Below are 18,923 nucleotides of genomic sequence, written 5' to 3'. Positions count from 1 at the left end.
GGGGGGGGGGGGGGGGGACGGTGCATACAGAGGATACCGTAATGTAGCGTGTAGCGCAGGGGATCACCTTCACTACAGTAGCAATCTCAATAGGACTTATTTTCGGGGGAGGGCTTATTTTAGAGGAATCTTACACAGTAAGGGGCGAGCTTATTTTCGGGATAGGTCTTATTATCGGGGAAACACGGTAGTAGTCATCTTGTTTGTTAGCCAATCGCATTAGACCCAATCAAAGAGAATGATACCTTATGAGGGACACACAAAGGGAAAATTCTACTACTACTTTAAATCAAGTGATTATCTTAAGTAAATTAATTGATTACCTTAAATAACTAGGTCCCTTGTAATTAGAGTTCATTAAAGAATTACAAGACAAATTATTATGAAGTCTGAGGAATGCAATCATCTACTGGGAAGGAGGAGTCAGGAAATGTTTCATGGAAGAGGTGACATTCTATTGTTGTTGTTCAGTCCTGTCTGACTCCTCATGACCCCATTTAGGGTTTTCTTGGCAAAGATACTGGAAGGGTTTGCCATTTCCTTCTCCAGCTCATTTTATAGATGAGGAATTAAGACAAACAAGTGACTTGCCCAGGATCACACTACTAGTAAGTATCTGAAGCCAGATTTAAATTCAGGTCTTCCCCGCTCCAGGCCTAACACTCTATCCACTGTACCACTTAGCTACTCTTTTTTAGTTGGGTTCTAAAGGATAGATAGGATTTCAACAAGCAAAGAATAAACATAAAGGTAGGGCATAAACAATGGCATGGAAGCATAAGAGCAGAGTGTGTGAGAGTGTGTGAGATTGTGTGTATGTGTGTATATGTATGTGAAGGGAATAAAAGCCACCTTTTTGGTTGGAACATAGAGCACCTGAAGAATATGTACAGCTGGAAAATAGAGTGGTAATAGATTTTAGATTGTGTACACAGGGACCATGTACCACATACTCCCCAATGCAGCTTGAATCAGATAAAAATGAAATTGGGAAATATCCAACAAAACAAAAATGCAATAAAACATAGTATTAATTATTAGCAGTGTAAATTAACTATTAGTTATTATATATAGTTAATTATATATTAATTATTTAATAGTTAATTAAATAACCATTAGTTATTATATATAATTATTAGTAATTATTAAAATATAAGAGATATTCATGATCACTAATATCAATTATTGTTAATAATGATTAATAAAATGCAATGAAGCATAGATAATAATAGTACATTACTCTTCTAAGTCAATATGCAGCCTGCAGGGATCCTTATATATGGTTTAATAGCCCCTATTTCCATATGAATTTGATACCACTGGTATAGAACATTGAATACCAAGCAAAGGATCCTGAACTTTAATCCCAATAGCCGCTGGATTTTCACAGTAGAGTGTTCTTAGAAGTCACTCACTAAATTTGTGTTGAATGAATGAATGAGAACTTCAGGTGAAGACCAGAGTACTACTTGCTGGGACTGCTGCAAAGGTGACTCTTTGTTTGGAATAGGTCGGACTAGGTTGCCTCTAAGATCCCTTCCTATTCTAAGTTACTGTGATTCTATAATGGCCATGTTCCAGGTAAGCCTAACTACATTTTGAAGAACACTGTTAGTTCGTTCCTCAGATGGTAGCTGCTAATGGCAGCAAAAAATCTTCCTTTTCTCTGGATACAAAAGAGGTTCTTGCCTAAGTATTCAGGTAGGTGTATAGCTAGTTTCCTTTGGAGCACGTGCACACACACACACACACACACAATATTTTTCATTACTAATATGGATTTTAAAACTAGAAGCCAAGAACATGAAAATACATTGGAAATGCCTTGGCAAAGTACAATGAACTAAAAGCCCATTTAGTGACTCCTCTAAATGGTCATTCAAATCTAGCCATATAAATCTGAAGATAAAGATTTTCTATTTCTAAACTACTTTAGTAAAAGTTTTCACTTTTCCTCATTCAAAAAACTTCATGGTTTACATGTAAATTCTGAAGTGGGGATAGATAGAAGGAATTTGGAGGGGAAACCTAAGCTCTTTTTATCTGTACTTTCCTGTGAAGAAAACATATTTCTGCAATACCTCCTTTGTTCAGTGGTCATTCTAAAACGTGACACTGAATCAATGTCACAGTGTTTTTTGAGCTTCCCCTGGACATTGAGGACCATGACTACAGTTTAAATGGATTCTCTGAAATTCATTTTTTTGTACAAGACACCTATTATTCAGATAGCCATCTAAGTCCCAAACAGATCATTCTTCTTTTCTTTTGGTTTCAAAGACATAAGATCAAACTAGCTTGGGTAGCTATGTCCTCAGAACCTTCAGCCAAGTAAACATCACAAAGAGACACACCTGTTCATTCTCTTTCTCTAGGTGTTCTATGAATATGCACAGCCCAAGTGTGCACTGTCAACTGGGCTAAGAATGTTTTAACAAAAATCAACTGTGTTCATCCATTTTTATAATGTCTGGTTTTTTAAACTGCTCAAACCTTTTGATGCCACCCTCCTACTCACCAGGAACCATAGCTTTTCTTTTAAGAAGTTTCTACAAATGATGTGGGGAAAGAGGGGTTCATAACAGTATAGCCCATAACGCCCAAGCAGGTACAGCTCCATCCCCCCTTCCATACTACCTAGGGATTTGTCCTGGCCCCTCTTCACACCCCTGATCTTATGCTGCCTCAACCTCTTCCTAATGGTTTTCAGCAAGAAAAAAAGTTCTTCGGTGGGGTAGGGGGGTGTCCTAGCATTATCTCCAGTCTTATTTCTCTATCCTTACCCTCCTGGCCTATAGATAGATCAACAGATGAGCAATCAGATGAGGATGGTCAGTAAAGGGAGGCAGGAAGAAAGAAAAAAACTGCAAAAAAGCCCCACGTAGCCAGAGGAGGTACTCACCCACCCTCTGCCTAGGATATAGGCATGAAACTAAACTTTGGGATAGGATTGATAGGGGGGAAAAAAGCATGCAAGGAAGCTACCCTAGTGTTCTAATCTCACCACATTTACAGGCAATGTGTTCAATTATAAATTAAAATGGTTAGCAGCTCAGGGGTCCTGGGATGCTCCCTGTACTGCTACCTAACACCAAGAAAGGTATTAACCTTTTATGTGATATCTGTTATTATTATTGTTGTTGTTGTTATTCAGAAGAGATTAAATGATTTAAAGCTAGTGGCACCACACCACTCCCCTCACCCCCAGGGCCAGATATAGCTCCCAAATTTGGGAAAAATTATTCATCCCTGGATATATGATATACCCCAGATTGTCTAAATCAAGATTACTACACATGCTAGCTTATGTCATACATTCCACTTACTTTTCTACATATATCCCTGTGTCATGTATTACTGAGTCTTTCAAACAGCAGAATGTTGCTTTGCTATGCATGAAATGAAATATTTTCTAGTTCAGTCCACTGAAATACCAATACTTTCCTAAGGCTGTTAGAAAACGTAAAACTTTTCTTTTCCAGAGATACATTTGGAAGATGGCTCAGAGTGATTTTTTCTATCCAGAGAACTCAAAGAGAAGACAGGAACTGAACAACCTACACCAGCAACTGCTTAATTGTTTATCAGACAGCTTTGATATCACCAATGAACTGAGTTGGGTTCTCAATACGCACTTGGCCTGTAGGCTGGAATCCATAGAAATGAAAAGAAATGGCACCATTAAGGAAAACTGTGATATCATCATAAAAGCCATGAAGAAGATCCAAAAGGAAGTACAAAGGGTTGATGATGTGCTAAAAGAAAAATTGGAGCCCACATTGTATAGAAAACTTCAGGACATCAAAGAAAGGGAAACAGAAAAAATTGCAATTGTGCAGAAGGTTATGTCAGTCATCCTGGGAGAAGCCACTTCCACTGCCAGTACAGTAGCTGTAAAACTTATCTGCTCAAATGTTACAAGTGTTGTCATTAACAAACTGGTTACGGTGTTAGCCCAAATCGGCGCATCTCTGCTTGGTGGTATTGGGGTTGCTGTTCTCAGACTCGGACTAGATATGATCCTCCATGCCATATTAGGGGCAGTGGAGAGAAGTCAGCTTCAAGCAGCAATCAGAAGTTATGAGGAACACCTAGTGGAGTTTAAATCTGCCTCAGAGAAATACCATCATGCCATAAAGGAGGTCACCAACACTCTAAAATGCAGGTTAAAATAAGCAGTTTGTATTTAACTTGCAGCTGCAACTTCTGTTGCTTCCATTTCCACCTTGGTTCTTAGATTAGGCTGATTTCCCACACAGTTTCAGCTTCAGGCAGTGGCAGAGTTAGAGAGGAGTGGCTATGGCTGCTATAGTCGGAAAGGGGGGGTGCAATTCAGAGGTGCTGGGACAAAGTGACTCAGAAACACGCTTCTAAAACAATATTCATTAGCTCAGCATTCTCTGCCTCAGCCCAGGCTGATCTTAAGAGAAAGGGATCTCAAATCTGAAGTGCAAAGAGTATACCTGAGTTCCCTGAGCTATCACCAGATCAGTTGCTTTTATAAGGCATTAGGCACAGGCATGCCCTTTCTTTTGTCTCTTCCATGAACTCATTTGGCTAACTGCTCTAGAGAAATATGCCAGTGGCTTCAGGGATCATTCAGATCTATAATAGCATATTTCACTAAGTCCTGGTCTTTAGTCATAGAATATAAACCATTAGCTTAAGTACTGTCCTCTGAAAGTTGGAAGTGAATGAAAAGGTTTGAATGCTAGCTAGGAATAGAGGTGAAATTAAGTAGCAATCTTCAGCAATTTCTACTAATTACAGAAATCCCAAAACAAAAGTCACAGGCAGATACTACAGTCTGGGTAGAATAGTGAACTATAGTTAGAGAAACCAAGTTCTATTTCCAATTTCCCAATCTTCACTGATTTGCTGTGTCATGATGAAAACACTGTCTCAAGCTCCATGGAGCAAAAAGGATGTATATACACAGATAATACTTTGAGGTGCATAGTATACATAATATCAGTATAACCTTGATGATATAAGAGGAATCATCCTTTGCTTGAAAAGTATATCATTTAAATGAAACCCTAGCTGTATTACTATATAATCACATACAGAATAATTTTTTTTAAATCATTATCCTTGTGGTACCTGAAAAAAAAAAAGAAAGCCATTGTCATTGATGTGAGTGGCCCTGGGGAGCCACTTCTCCAGTTTCCTGGGAACAGGACAATGTAGATGTTGTGATGGAGGTCTATGGTTAAAAATCTTCCTCTGTAGATCAGTCATTTCCTACTAAGCCTGCTACAAATATCTAACTTAATAAGTGCCTTTATTTCAATTTCTTATACCTAAAAACTAAATATATAAATTTGAGTGCTTGGCTCACATGAAGAAAAAAAATCACAAAATAAAATGTTCTTAATTAAATAGCTAAAGACCAGAACAAAGACTTCAACTTCAAAATGTATTCCCTCATCAATTTCTCTCTCTTTCAATATGCTTCAGTTGACTAAATACAATTCTGTCTCCAAAAAAAATTTTTTTTTAAATTACCTACTAAAGTTACTTACCTTGGTTTAGAAGCTTCAATTCACACTTACTGGTTATTCTTCTTCTAGGTTACTCAAAATTCAAGCTAAAACTAAATCAAACAGAAAAATTTACACAGGTCATTATAATGGAATAATCTGTATATCTAAAAATCCAGGCCATCATTAATAGTTTCTCACCAGTACTTAAAAACATTTGTTCATAATTGAGAAGATGGCTTGGTTTATAATTGAACTGTTTACCTATAACAGGAAATGCACTTAAGTATGCTAGAAATATCCAGATTTTACAGTTCTGATTATATATTCTAAATATCCTTACCTCTATTTATAATTATTTGGGGGAGGAAAGAGAGAAAAAATAGAGAGAGAGAAAAGAGAGAAAGGGGGGGAAGAAGCAAGAGTGCTTCTGGTGAGGTAGGGAGACTATATACAAATGGGAGTAAGACCTCTGAGCAGCAGGGATGAAACAGTGACCTCATAGAGGCCTTTAAGTACCCAACTAAGCAACAGGCTATGAAAGTCACCACTTCAACATTTGCATTGCACTTTATGCTTTTCCAAGTATTTCAGCATTTCCTCTTATTCAATCTTAAAAATAACCCTTTGCCAACCAAACACAGTTCGGAAAGTGATCCTGCCCTATATATTTGACTCCCAAATCTACATATTCTTCCCTTTTCTCTCCTGAAATTCCAATCCTGGCATCTCAAACTGCCAGCAGGACACCTACACTTATGAATCCCATAGGCATTTCAACTCCAATGTACCCAAAACTGAAGTTACTATCTTTCTCCCTACAATTCCCCTCTCCTCCCCTCCCAATTCTAATTTCCCTGTTTCTCTCAGGGGCACCATAGCTCTTCATTCACTCAGGTTCAAAGCCTAGCAGTCATCTTTGACTATTTTGCCATTACTCGAATAAGGCAGACAGTTTCTAAATCTTGTCAGTAATACATCCTCAATTTCTCTTCAATCTATTCTCTCTATTCACAATACAACAGCTATATAGGGTCCAGGCCCCGAACACTTCTCACCTGGACTATTAATGGCAATTGCCTCCTAATTATTTTCTCCCTACATCTAGTCTCCCCACTGCCCAATCTGTCCTCCACATAGTTGCCAAACCGATATTCCTTAAGCATATAACCTGTCATATTTCCTGCTCAAGAAGTTGGCTAAGTTGGAGTAGGAGATTGTGGAATCAAGAAGTCTAATTTCAATTCCTGAATTCAATTCCTGCCTCAGAGGATTTTGTAGCTGTGTGACCCTGGACAAAGTCTTAGTCTCAGTTTCCTCATCTGTAAAATAAGAATAAGAGTGCCTAGTTTCACAGGGTTGTTGTGAGGATTACATGAGATAACATGTATAAAATGTCTGGCAAACTTTAAGCACTATATAAATGATAACTGTTATTGGTGTTTTTAAGAAGAGTTAGTGGCTCCCCATTGGCTCTGGGCCAAAATACAAACCTCTCCTTCTGGAATTGAAAGCCCGTACTACTTTAGCAGGCTGATTACAAATTATACCCTGCCTTATACACCTTAATCTATCTTATAGGCAAACTTGGTTCTTACTTGCTATTCTCGGTAAACATTCAATTTCTGGTCTTTGTGCATTTTCACCAGCTGTGCTCTGTTTGGAGAACTCGATCCCACCTCCTCACTTCGGCCTCTTAAAACCCCTGGCTGGAGTGCTACCTCCTTCCTACAAGAGGCCTTTATTGATTTTCCCCCCTTCCCCTTAGTACTACCCCCTCCCATTCACTCCGTATTTATTTTGTATATATCTTGTGAGAAAATATGGTTATTCAATGAAATAGAGGACTTTCAAGCATTCTTGATAAAAAGCAGAGTTGAATAGAAAATTTGACATTCAATACACGAAGCAAGAGAAGCATGAGAACTTAGGGAAAAGAAATCATAAGGAATCTCATCAAAGTTGAACTATTTATATTCCTACACATAAAAACGATAATTTTTAACTTATGAAACTTTTCTATGTATGAGGATAGTTGAAGGGAAAATAATGTGTGTGTTTATATACACATATATATATACATATATACACACATACATATATGTCTATATAGAAGGGTACATGTGTTTATGAATATGTGAGTGTGTTATTACATACGGTGCTTAAGAATAGGGACTTTGAGGGGTGGCGGTATTCATGCCCCCGATACCCAGCATCCTAACACAAAGTAGGCTTGACAGATTTCACAGATGAGTAAATTGCAGCAAAGTGGTCCTGTGACTTGGGCAGAACCACAAAAACAGGGCGAAATTGCGATGTAATTCCGGCCGTCCTGTAACCTAACACGCACATTAAAAGAGAAGGGGATGCAATCTTCCATTAAAATCTAACGCTATACCTGCCCTCTCAATCTCCAGCAGCACAGCCACAGAGCAAAGGCCAGAAAGTCCAGCCCCGATGCGTGTCTGGGGGTCAACAAGACCACCAGCCTAGCTGACTTCAGAAGCTCGTCGGAGGGCTGGCTTTGATATTCAAAGCCCTTCACAGCCTGGCCCGCTCCTCCTTTTCCCATCTTCTTTCTTACATTTTACTCCCACCCTTATTCTGTGCTCCAGTAACACCCAGCTCATTTTCTCAAAAGAGACGCTTCATCTATTAGATGCCCTCCAATGGCTGCATTCTCTCCCTCCTCACCTCCGCCTCCTGGCTTCTTTCAAGTTCCAGCTCAAACCAAGAAACCTTTCCCAGTCCTAAATCTTAAAGCCTCCCCTCTGCTTATTATCTCCTGTATATACTTGTTTGAACACATTTATTTGCACGTCGTCCCCCCCGCCCCCCCCCCCGCCAGACAGCGAGCTCCTTGGGAGGAACTGTGTTTTTCTAGCGCAGTGCCTGGCTCACAGTAGGAGCTTAATATATTCTTATTGATTGGCTGTGTGCCCTCGAGCAAGTTACCTAACCTTTCTGGGCCTCTTCCTTCATCTGTAAAATCTAGATATTGGGCTACAAGGCCTGTACGGGCCCTTCCAGCTCGAACCTCTAAAGGTGGCCGAGCCAGATAAAGAATTCTAGTCTATGTGGCTGGAGGAAGGTCCCCTCTCCACAAAATTGGGGCTCCTTTAAGTGGTCGAGTGAATGCAGTGACCGGTACTATTCCTGTATGTGGGGGGTGGGGAAAAACAGGGTACCCAGTGACTAGAGAAAAACGAAAGCGACTCATCTTAGAACCTTAGTGAGGGTGAGGACGAGGATAGACTGTTAGGGTTAGCGGCAGATGCCCCTTAAAGTGCAGCCAGACCGCCGCCTAATACGCTACAATGAGACCCAAGCAGGGTTACAGGACGCGCCCCCTGCGGCGCTCGAGGGTAGGACAAAGGCACCCTCCAGCCAATCAGATTCCTGCCTCGCTTCTGCGGTTCTTCTTCCGACCGCGCCCTCGACAAGAGCATAGGAAGTCTGGGTTTGGGAACTAGAATCTCGAGAGGTGGGGAGAAGGGGTGGGTCTTAAGAACGTCTTAGTGACGCCAGACACCAAGCCCACCTACTTCCCAGTCTGCACTGGGGAAGCGCGTGGTGGGACGAACGAGTTCTAATTTTGAAGCGGAAGTTCCTCTAGCCCCTAGGCTCTCTCTATGGCTGGAGGAGCCGGAAATGCTCTGCGCTGTTAGCAACGCACCTAGAAAACAGAAGTGACGTGAAGGAGGCGGTGCGGCGCGCGGCTTCAAGATGGCGGTGTCTTAGGCCCCGAGCGAGAGGCGAAGGTGAAGGCCTCCCGCCCCCGACCCGAGGAGAGCGAGAAGGGCGCTCGAGCCACCGCGGCGCGCGGCCCTGTGGCCCTCGCTGCCTCCAGCGAGCAGCCGAAAGGTGAATTCGAGGATATATCGAGGCTCTTCTTTCCCGCTTCCTCATCCCCTGTCCCCCCCCCCCACTTCCGGACGCCTGCGCGGTCCTTTTGAAGCTTCCGGGGAGAGATCCGCCCCCTGGCCTCGGGAGGCGGCGGAGGCCAGCTGATCCCGGCCTCGGCGTGGAGAGGAGGCCCGCACGGGGTCGGGTTACTGACTCGCTTGGGCTGGTTTGTGGCTCTCCTGCTGCACTAGGTTTGGGGAAGTGCTTGTTGTCTTCTCTTTGGACCTGAAGTCTAGGGGTCTCTCGTCACCGTGGGTCTTCCCCAAGGCCTGGATGCCTTTTGTGGTTGCCCTTGTTGTGCTGCCCGTTCTAGGCAAGTGCGAGCCTGCCAGGCCCCCGGTGAGAGCGACGGAGCCGAGCGGAGCTCCCACCTCTCCTCCACACTTCCTGCTTCCTCCTTGGCTTTTCAGAGGGTCGTGAGGGTAGTACGGGTTTCTTCCGACAGCTGTCATTTGTCTTTGGGCAAGGACTTAGCTTTCCTAAACTATGGTCCAGATATTGTTCCAGTTTCTGAATCTGTTGTAGTCGAAGGACTATTATTGTGGGGGAGGGGGAGGAGGCGGGTTGTGAGAAACGAAAGGTTTTTGATGGATTGGGGAACAATTGTAACTTATTTGTGTAACTTTTTCATATTAGGGCTAAGAACTGGAAAGGGTTTTTCAGAGGCCATTCTAGTTCATCCTTTCATTTTACAAATGAGGAGACTGAGGTCCAAGGAAGTTATGTGACCTGCCCAAGGTCACTGCAAATAGTAAGCCGACACAGGTGGAATTTGAACCTAGCTCCTCTGACTTAAAGAAGCATTGGAGTACTCTTACCACCGTACTGGCTCCTTATTAAAGTTCTACCGTAGGTAAAGTAAATATTGTGTACCTTTTGCAAATGATAAAAGTTATTGTAATTTGATATTGTAAATTGATAAATGATAAAAAGCTATTGTAATTTGTCTACTTCCACACTTGAATGTAGGCATGGGAAGTGGCATGTGAACTAAGGTCTCCAGACACCAGCTTTCCGTTTTAAATCCGCATCTCTAGGGATCCAGAGATAATTTTGAAGAAAAAAAAAATCTGTGGATCATCAGAGAAGTGACAGTTTATGATTTATTTGTTTACATATTCCCCACCCAGACTTTGAGAAGAAAATCTTAGTCTTCAAGCAGGCTATTTTTCAGTTGAGTTAATCACTAATTTATTGAATTCTTAGACAGAGGTGGCCTTTTGACTGAGTCCAAGTTTTACAGAACAAATCCTTTTATTAAGGGGATTTGTTCTGTGAAGTTTGGATTTAGCCAAAATGCTGCACTTGAGGACCTAGAGGCTACAGGCTCCCCACCCCTGTCCTAGGATGTGCTTAGGCACTGGGAGTACTTTCAAAGAATTTAGTATTCTATTGGTAGAAAATAACATGTACAGAGTTACATGCTGAATAAATACATAATGAATAATATATTAAAACATATGCAAAATACATACTGAATAAGTACAAAGTAACTGATGAGGAGCGCTAACAAACAACTCAGAACTTCCATAGGCCCTAAAAAGCAGTTAAGGTATATGAATGACACTGTTATTTGAGAGAGATTAACAAACTAATTGATGATTTGTTACAAGCTGTCCTGCCAGATTTTTAGAACTACTGCTAGGGAGGAAATTGTTTTTTTTATATTTCTCAGCAGTTTACCACTCCTTTCTTTAGGTGCGTACATATGTTAAACATATACTTTATTTGAAGTTTGAAAGTTAAGAAAACTAAAACCTTTTCCTTGGGGGCAGGAATGGGATAGAAACTTGCAAATTAATGGAGAATTTAAATTATAGAATGTTTTTAGAGAAATCTAGTTATATCACTTTCTATTACTTCATGTTCAAATATGCATGAATAAGTAGCAAATAAAATTGCACTTAATAAAAATATAGTTTGTCACATAATGTGATAATCTCAGCATGTGGTTTATATCCAAAATACTTCATATTACAGAATTTTGGAGTTGGAAGAGCTCTCCAAGGTTTAGTGAAAAAACAGCCATAATTGAGGAATCTCCCTACATATAATCAAGACTTTCCAGTGGTCTCACCACTTGCCAAGGCAACTCATTCTTTTTGGAACAGTTCTGTTAGGATATTTTTCCTTCTGCATATCAAAGCAAAATCTGCCTCTCTGCAACCATTCCCTGCTCCTTACTGTACTCCAATCAAAATAAGTCTTGTTTACTCTTCCATGGTAGCAGATCTTCACATAATAATACATTATAGACATAATAAGAACATTATTATATTTCCCTCATTTTTTTCTTTTCTAGACTAATCCCATTTTCTTCAGCTGACTGCTATCTAGTATGGTGTTAAGTCCCCTCTGTCTTATCTCCTGCCAGTTTCACTCCAACTTGTGAGTGTCCTTCCTAAAACATGGTACCCAGAACTGAATCTACTACCCTTGATGTTATCTAATCAATATAGCCTAAGATTTTTGAGGCTTTCAGCTTGCAGTCCATTAAAAACTCCAGGACTTTTTCATTTGAATTGGTTAGCCACATTTTTCCCACCTTCTATTCACTAAAACACTTGATATGAGTGATATTTCTGTAAGCTTTAAAATGAGAGACTTGATCAGTTTCTCCCATCCATTTCACCTCCTACATTTGTCAACAGAGATTCTCTCCAAATGAGTGATTATGTGAAAAACCAGAATCTACTCTCTAGACAGGAAAAGGAGAAAAGCCGTGAACAAGATGTGTCCAAATGAGATTTATTAAAGGATGTTCTTTACAGCTGGCTGGAGATAATTAGAATGCCACAGTCTTTCTAGTCTGCAGATAATTGAGTGATGTGGCAGCTCCAAAGATGGATTCCCAATCTCCCCCTTTTGTGCAGAAAAAAAATCCTATCTGATATATTTTCAGGATGCTTAATGGGGAGGAAGAGGTAGTGGATGGACAGGAGAATAAATTCCAAGGTAAAGATTGCTTGTGGGGAAGGAAAGGGAAGAGTGTTTTCTGTTATCTCCTCTTCCATATCTACACTTTGGGATCTTTGAGGTGGATAAGAGGCTTAGGATTGGAATGTTTCTCATCCTCTCCCTCCAGGTGGTCTAATAAGAAGACATGAAGGATCTTACCTGTGATCCCAAATTTTTCGAATCCATTTTGATGCAGATTTATACATCTGTGAGTTGGAGTTAAGGAGAAGGCAGGTCTTTTTGGTTAGTTTTAAAACGGGAAAACAAAAGAAAGCCAAAAGCAGTTAAACCACAGAGATACAGCACATATTATTAACCAGTTAATATGGACATGACTCTTGGCAGGGAAGTTATGTCTCTAAATTGCCCGACCATTCTCAGGAAAATGGCTGGAGGTTGTTTTCTCAGGTGAGAACATTTGAAGGAACTGGTGATGAATGTTTAGCCTATAGAACAGAATACTCAAGGGGGAAAAAAAAATAGAAGAATTCAAGTATATGAAGGGGTGTTGTGTGGAAAAGGAATTAAATGTTCTGTTTAGCCCCAATGAATGCAGCGGGGTAGAAGTTGCAAAAGTTTGAAGTCAGGAAAAACTAACGCCTAGAGCTTTCCAAAAGTGGTAGATCCTGCCTCCTAAGTCTACAGGAAGAGGTTGAATGACCACTTGGCCATGTATGTTACTACGGGAATAAAAACTTTTTCCCTTGGGGATATTACTTTTGATTACTTACTAGGGGAGGAGGACTTCACTATACAAAGATCCTAGCATGACAAAGAAAGACCTCAATATTATCAACATAAAAGTGAATGTGCAGGTTTGTGTTCTGTAACAAGCAATTTCAGTTCATCATGGGAACTTTACTCCCATTAACTGCCCATGAGGCATCTCTACCTGGATATTCTACAGCATCTCAAATTCAACAAGTTCAAAATGACTCACAACAGTTTTTCCCCTTTCCTCTATTCTTTCTCCTATACACCCAGGTTAAAACCCTCACTGTGAACCTTGATCTTTTCTTTTACCTCACCTTCCCATATCTAGTTTTCAAGTCTTAACAGTTCTTCCTTCACAGCATCTCTTGCATCTTACCTTTTCTCTCTGTTAACATGGCCCTTATTACCACTTTGTTGGTCTATGATAATAAACTCTGGATTTATTTTCTTCTTTCTCCTCCACTTGATTTTCCACACAGCTGCCAAATTAGTCTTACTATGGCACTTGCCTGTTCAAATAAGCTTCATTGACTCTCTATGGTTTTTAAGAAACAATACAAACTGCTCAGTCTGGTATTTAAAGCCTTTTATAATTGGACCCCAAAATCCCTTTCCAACTCATTTCCCTTCATGTACTCTTAAATTCTAGCCAACTTGAACACCTGGCCATTCCCCAAATTTGGCATTTCATTTCCTGTTTTCAGAAGCTTTCTCCCATTCTCTGAATGCACTCTTTCCTCATCTCTGTCTCTCAGCACTTCAAGGCTCAGTTCAAGTATTACCTCCTTGAAGCCTCTTCTGGTCCTAGTTGTCATCAGGCTCTCCCTTCTCAAATTACCTTGTATGTACTTATCTGTTTTTATCAACCTGATGGAAGATAAATTGTGAGCAAGAATAACCCCAGTATTGCTGCACACAATAGGGACTGTGCGGATTAAATTTTATCATAATAGATATTTCTCAGGTAACAGACTTTAATAGATTTTTTTTTTTTTTTTGCTTTTTGGAGAGGGAAAGGTAGGGCAGTTGGGGTTAAGTGACTTGCCCAAGGTCACATGGCTATTTTTTTGTGTTAAATGTCTGAGGCTGGATTTGAATTCAGGTCCTCCTGACTCTAGGGCCTGTGCCCTATTCACTGTGCCACCTAGCCACCCCTAGTAGATTATTTTTTTATAGCAGGCTACTTGCAACAGCCAGATAATGTATGTATCACTGCAGTGTCCCACTGTATTTATTTGATGATTACAGGAAAGTATTTTTCTGGGTAAAGCAAAATACAGCTTTATAAGTTGTCCAGGAAGGTTTTTCTCCTATACATGTGAAGAACTTTTATGAACCTTTGATCGATGCAAGTACAAAGATAACTATTTAACAATCCTCCAATTATAGCATATTTATATGCCTCCCATAAAATAGGGAGATGTGGGCTTACCAAAAGTATTTACCATTGTCTGGAAGGGTGTTCCAAATAGAGCATACAACTGGTACTTTTGGGTGATTAGGTCTCATAGGTTTGCTTCATCTGTAAAGTATTAGGTTTGACCAAGGTTCCTTCCAGCTATAACATTTTTTATGTTCATTCTGTGTGTGGGAGCCTTTGTTGACTGCTGAATAGAACAGGAATAATCCAAAGAGGTCCAAAAGGGTCAGTACAGCAGTATGTTCTTATTGCTGCCATGTTATTTCATAAAAGAATATTGCTGGTGAGCATCCATACTGGTCACCCAGGCTGGTAAGGGGACTTAATGTCATAAGAAGTTAGTCTGAAATGATTATCTGATGAGCCTAGAGAAGAAAACAGCTTTTGAGAGGTGGGGGAGAGGGCTTGCCCAGATTATTTGTGTCTAGTTATTTGACAGCCTCTCATGGAAGAAGGGATTAAACTTGATCTATTTAGCCCCAAAGGATAGAAGGGAATAGTGGTTAGAAATTATAGAGCAGCACATTTAGGCGTGATATAAAGATAATCTTCATAATAACTAAGACTCTGAAAGGAGCTGCCTGGGAACCCTTTAAGCAGAAGCTGGATAAATATTTGTCAGTGATACTGAAAAAAAGGAAATATCCCTGTTTAAGTATAAATTAGACTAGATAGTCTCTGAAGTCTCTTTCAGTTACAAGATTCTATGAGATTTTTCCCTTTACAGATAACTTTGTGCTCATTGCATTGACTCAGAACTGAAGAGTCTCTTTGGTGAAATGCACAAATACTCAAAAGGAGCCTAATAATTCTCACAGGAAAAATATAGAGATGAATAATATAAATTTCCAATGTTTATTATGTGGTTTATCGTTTTTCAGGCAGTTATGGTCAAGCTGTTTTTTCTTTGTTACAAGAGAGGGTTCAGTTGGGATTCAGGTGTGAGGGGCAAGGTGCATATTCTGAAATGACTGTCGTTTTTTATGAATTTTAAATGGGGAGGGGAATTCTGCAGGGAATATCAATTATACTGGTATTCTGGTAACATGACTATGAATGGCACTTAAGTGGTATAAAAGATATTGTCAAGGAAATATATGATGTGAAAAGAAAGTGAATCAGTTGTTTAAGAAGAGTGAGGGCTAACAAATAGGTAAATTTGTGTTTTGCACTTGTTGATGAAATGTTAAAATGCCTAGAAGGTCTCAGATTCTCTATATGATATTGATAAGACTTGGCTAAACATCAAATAGTTTGAGGAAGTGTGGATTAGTTATTATCTACATTAGTGGAATGAGTATCCATGATTCCAGATTATGAAGAATTATTGAAAATTTGCCCTGTCATTCTAGCTTATCATAATATTTTTAAATCCCAACTCTGTCATTCAGCATATTAACTATGCATTCTAGCTGAGTGCCAAGTGAAAATTATGTAAGTGTATCATCTATAGCTTTACTCAAGCCAGTAATAAAAAGACTGAGCAGAAAAGAACCCTAGAGCATTCCACTAGAGATCTCTTGTCAGTATTGATCCACTAATCCCCACTCTTTGGTTTTGGTCATTGAACTAGTCTTCTAACCATACAGATATTGTAATAGACTTCATTGAATACTTGAATTCATTGAATACTATATATCTATCATTCTCTTAACTGATATCACTGTCCAAACAAAACAAAAACCGTGAGTTCAACCAGGTTAAAATGGTTAATAAAGCCATACTATCTCAAAGTGACTACCAGTTATCTTCATATTCACAAACCAACCTTTAATATTCTAGAATTTTGCCATGAAAGTCAGATACTGGGGGTGGCCAGGAAGCACAGCCAGTAAGAGCACTGGCTCCAGTGTCGGGATGACCTGGGGATTGAATCTGGGCTCAGACACTTAGCACCCACCCAGAAACACCTGGCCGTGTAACCTTGGGCAAGTTACTTAACCCAAATTGCTTAGGGGCAGCAAGGTGGCTCAGTGAGTAAGAGCACCGGCCCCAGTGTCGGGATGACCTGGGGATCGAATCTGGGCTCAGGTACTTAGCGCCACATCCAGAAATAACTGGCCGTGTAACCTTGAGCAAGTTACCTAATCCGGATTGCTTAAAAAAAAAAAGTCAGATACTATATCTCACTTACAGTCATAGAAATATGTTACTAACTGTATGAGTGACATGTAACCTTGTGGTCCTGATATCTACTCATGCTTCTCTGTGGTTGTCTTTGATACCTGTGCTTTTAGGTTACTTACTCCCCAAAGCACATGTATTCTAGACACCATAGAGAAGAGGTATAATTAGGCAATATTTTGAGGTTGTCCAAGTTCATTCTTTTAAGTGTTAGACTTTCCTCCTGACCTTATTCTTTCATTATCTGTTGTTTATTGAATTGAAGAGAAAACATAAGATAGAAAGCTTTTTTCTCTAGAAACTTCCATGAAAGAAATGGAATTACTTTAAGAGGGAAATGAATTTAATGAATTTAAGATGAGAAATTTGTTATCTTGATTCTCAATTTGAAAATGACTAGGGAAGGGAAAGGGAACACATTTATTAAGCACCAACTGTGTGATGTGCTGTACTAATAGCTTTTCAGATATTTCATTTGATAATAAATTTTGTTATTACATTTCATAGATTCCCAGTAGATTGAATTATAATGGTATGCTAATTACTTAGGATAAAGTAAAATAATTAAATTTATTGACCTAAATATACATTTTACAACTTTTTACACATGGGGGAAAAAAACTTGCAAAATATGTCCTTTTTGCCATGGTCACTTATTTTACATAATTTGTCATTGAATTCATAAGAATTTTCATACGTGTGTGTTAGCGGCAAGTCAATTCTAAAATTGACTGCCGCTGTTTTATTAATATTTTTAAATGGGGAGGGGAATTCTGTGGTGCTTTCACTTGTACTGGTATTCTGGTAACATGACTATGAATGGCACTTAAGAAGTGATATAAAATATATCAAAGAAATGTATGATCTGAAAAGAAAGTCAGTTTTTTAAGAAGAGTGAAGGTTAACAGATAAGTAAATTCTTCATCACTAGGAAGACCAGAATAAGAAAACCTTAAAGGAATTCAGTGGCATCAATTTATGCAGTGCATTTTTTAAAAATCCATAAGGCAAAGAAAATAGAGTTAAGATGAAAATGTTTATTTCAAAGTAAAATTGTAACAAAAGTTTGCATCATTTGACATACCTGGTCCTGTTAATGTTAATTCTTCATATGAAACCATATTTATCACATCGGATAAGTAACTTTGACAAATAGTTAATTTTTTTAAGTCTATCCTTGATTATAACCCATAGATTTTTTTTTTTTTTAAAGCAATCAGGGTTAAGTAACTTGCTCAAGGTTACACGGCCAGTTATTTCTGGGTGGGTGCTAAGTGTCTGAGCCCGGGATTCCATCTCCAGGTCATCCCAACACTGGAGCCGGTGCTCTTACTCGCTGTGCTACCTGGCCGCCCCATAACCCATAGATTTTCCAAAGGGTTTAAATCAGGTGAGTGTTCAGGCCATTGAAGCATGTTTTGTTCCTTCTCTTAATTATATTTCTTAAGCTTTTTTTGTGGAATGATACAAGATTGTTGCTGTATTCTTTCTCTATTTGAGAATTTCTGTACTTCTAGAACAGTTCTGCTTCTTTAAACAGAGTTCCAGACCTACTAAAAGTCAAGGTGTCTAAAATATTTTTTGCAGGTGGATGTTACCCAGTTTGATGAAAAAGTTTGAGAATCACCTGAACTCCTGCTCATAGTAGTTTTGGTGTATTGCTTTGAATGAAAAATTAAGTTTCATCAGTAAATATTATACTTTTCCAATCTACAGTACTCCAACTTTTGTATTATGTTGCCCATGATAAGTGCTTTTTCTTTATAACAACAGTAAATAATTTTTTTTTTAATTTAATCTTCTCATTCTTGCTCTTTCAAGAAACCCGTAGGCTCTTGAATATTTCTCACATTGTAGAGCAATTAGTAACAACCCTCCCAGATGCCAAGTTCCTCTGAGAGTCTTTGTTTCTTTCTTGAGGCTGTTTTACAACAGTAGATATTTTTTGTTTGCAGCTATACTGTTTTTTTGCATTTTGGTGAGACATCCTGTTTCATTGTATGTTTGGGTGACCCTTGAAACACCAGAATTTGCCATACCAACAGCTGTACTTTAAGAGTCACATCTTTTGCAGATTTCCTTGGAGTAAGTGGCATCTATTCTTTAAAATGACAGAATTAAAATCAACGAGAGAGCACTGTTGGTGTTGAGGGGTGGGGCACAAAAACATACACTCAGCTAATATAGGTGGCAAAACCAGTTGAGTCAGAAAATACACACAAGCATTAATGTCTTTATATACTATACCTCCCCACAAAATAAAATCATGTCAATTATTTCTTCAAAAGTGATTTGCATACCAGGGCATCTAGATGATG

General features: G+C 39.3%; 3 protein-coding genes across 8 annotated transcripts in view; 2 read left to right on the top strand and 1 right to left on the bottom strand.

The window, feature by feature from the left end:
* Positions 1-5,265, top strand: part of SMCO3 (single-pass membrane protein with coiled-coil domains 3) — a 7,865-nt gene extending 2,600 nt beyond the window's left edge. Inside the window, exon 2 of the mRNA XM_069106042.1 lies at positions 3,483-5,265. Within this exon, the coding sequence (XP_068962143.1) occupies positions 3,498-4,175 (678 nt within the window). The 5' untranslated portion in view covers positions 3,483-3,497 and the 3' untranslated portion in view covers positions 4,176-5,265. The remainder of the gene's footprint in view (positions 1-3,482) is intronic.
* CUNH12orf60 (chromosome unknown C12orf60 homolog) overlaps positions 1-8,294 on the bottom strand; it is a 14,550-nt gene extending 6,256 nt beyond the window's left edge. The window contains exons 1-2 of the mRNA XM_069106043.1: positions 8,178-8,294; positions 5,526-5,596 (exon numbers count right to left, since the gene is read on the bottom strand). The gene's annotated coding sequence lies outside the window, so the exon portion shown is untranslated. The remainder of the gene's footprint in view (positions 1-5,525; positions 5,597-8,177) is intronic.
* Positions 8,295-9,134: 840 nt separating this feature from the next.
* Positions 9,135-18,923, top strand: part of WBP11 (WW domain binding protein 11) — a 35,127-nt gene continuing 25,338 nt past the window's right edge. Inside the window, exons 1-2 of one of the 6 annotated variants that reach the window (XM_069106117.1) lie at positions 9,135-9,347; positions 18,561-18,690. The gene's annotated coding sequence lies outside the window, so the exon portion shown is untranslated. Of the gene's footprint in view, positions 9,348-9,565; positions 9,729-10,025; positions 10,243-17,859; positions 17,996-18,560; positions 18,691-18,923 lie in introns of those variants that run through there. The other 5 variants (XM_069106118.1, XM_069106115.1, XM_069106116.1 and 2 more) reach the window with 5 other exon arrangements.

This window comes from Petaurus breviceps, unplaced genomic scaffold, assembly GCF_028583685.1.
Source record: "Petaurus breviceps papuanus isolate PSGF00001 unplaced genomic scaffold, PetGlider_PUasm1.0 78, whole genome shotgun sequence".
In the NCBI taxonomy this organism is placed as follows: Eukaryota; Metazoa; Chordata; class Mammalia; order Diprotodontia; family Petauridae; genus Petaurus; species Petaurus breviceps.
Note: the sequence above shows the minus strand (reverse complement) of the source record. Positions and strands in the feature narration are given on the sequence as shown.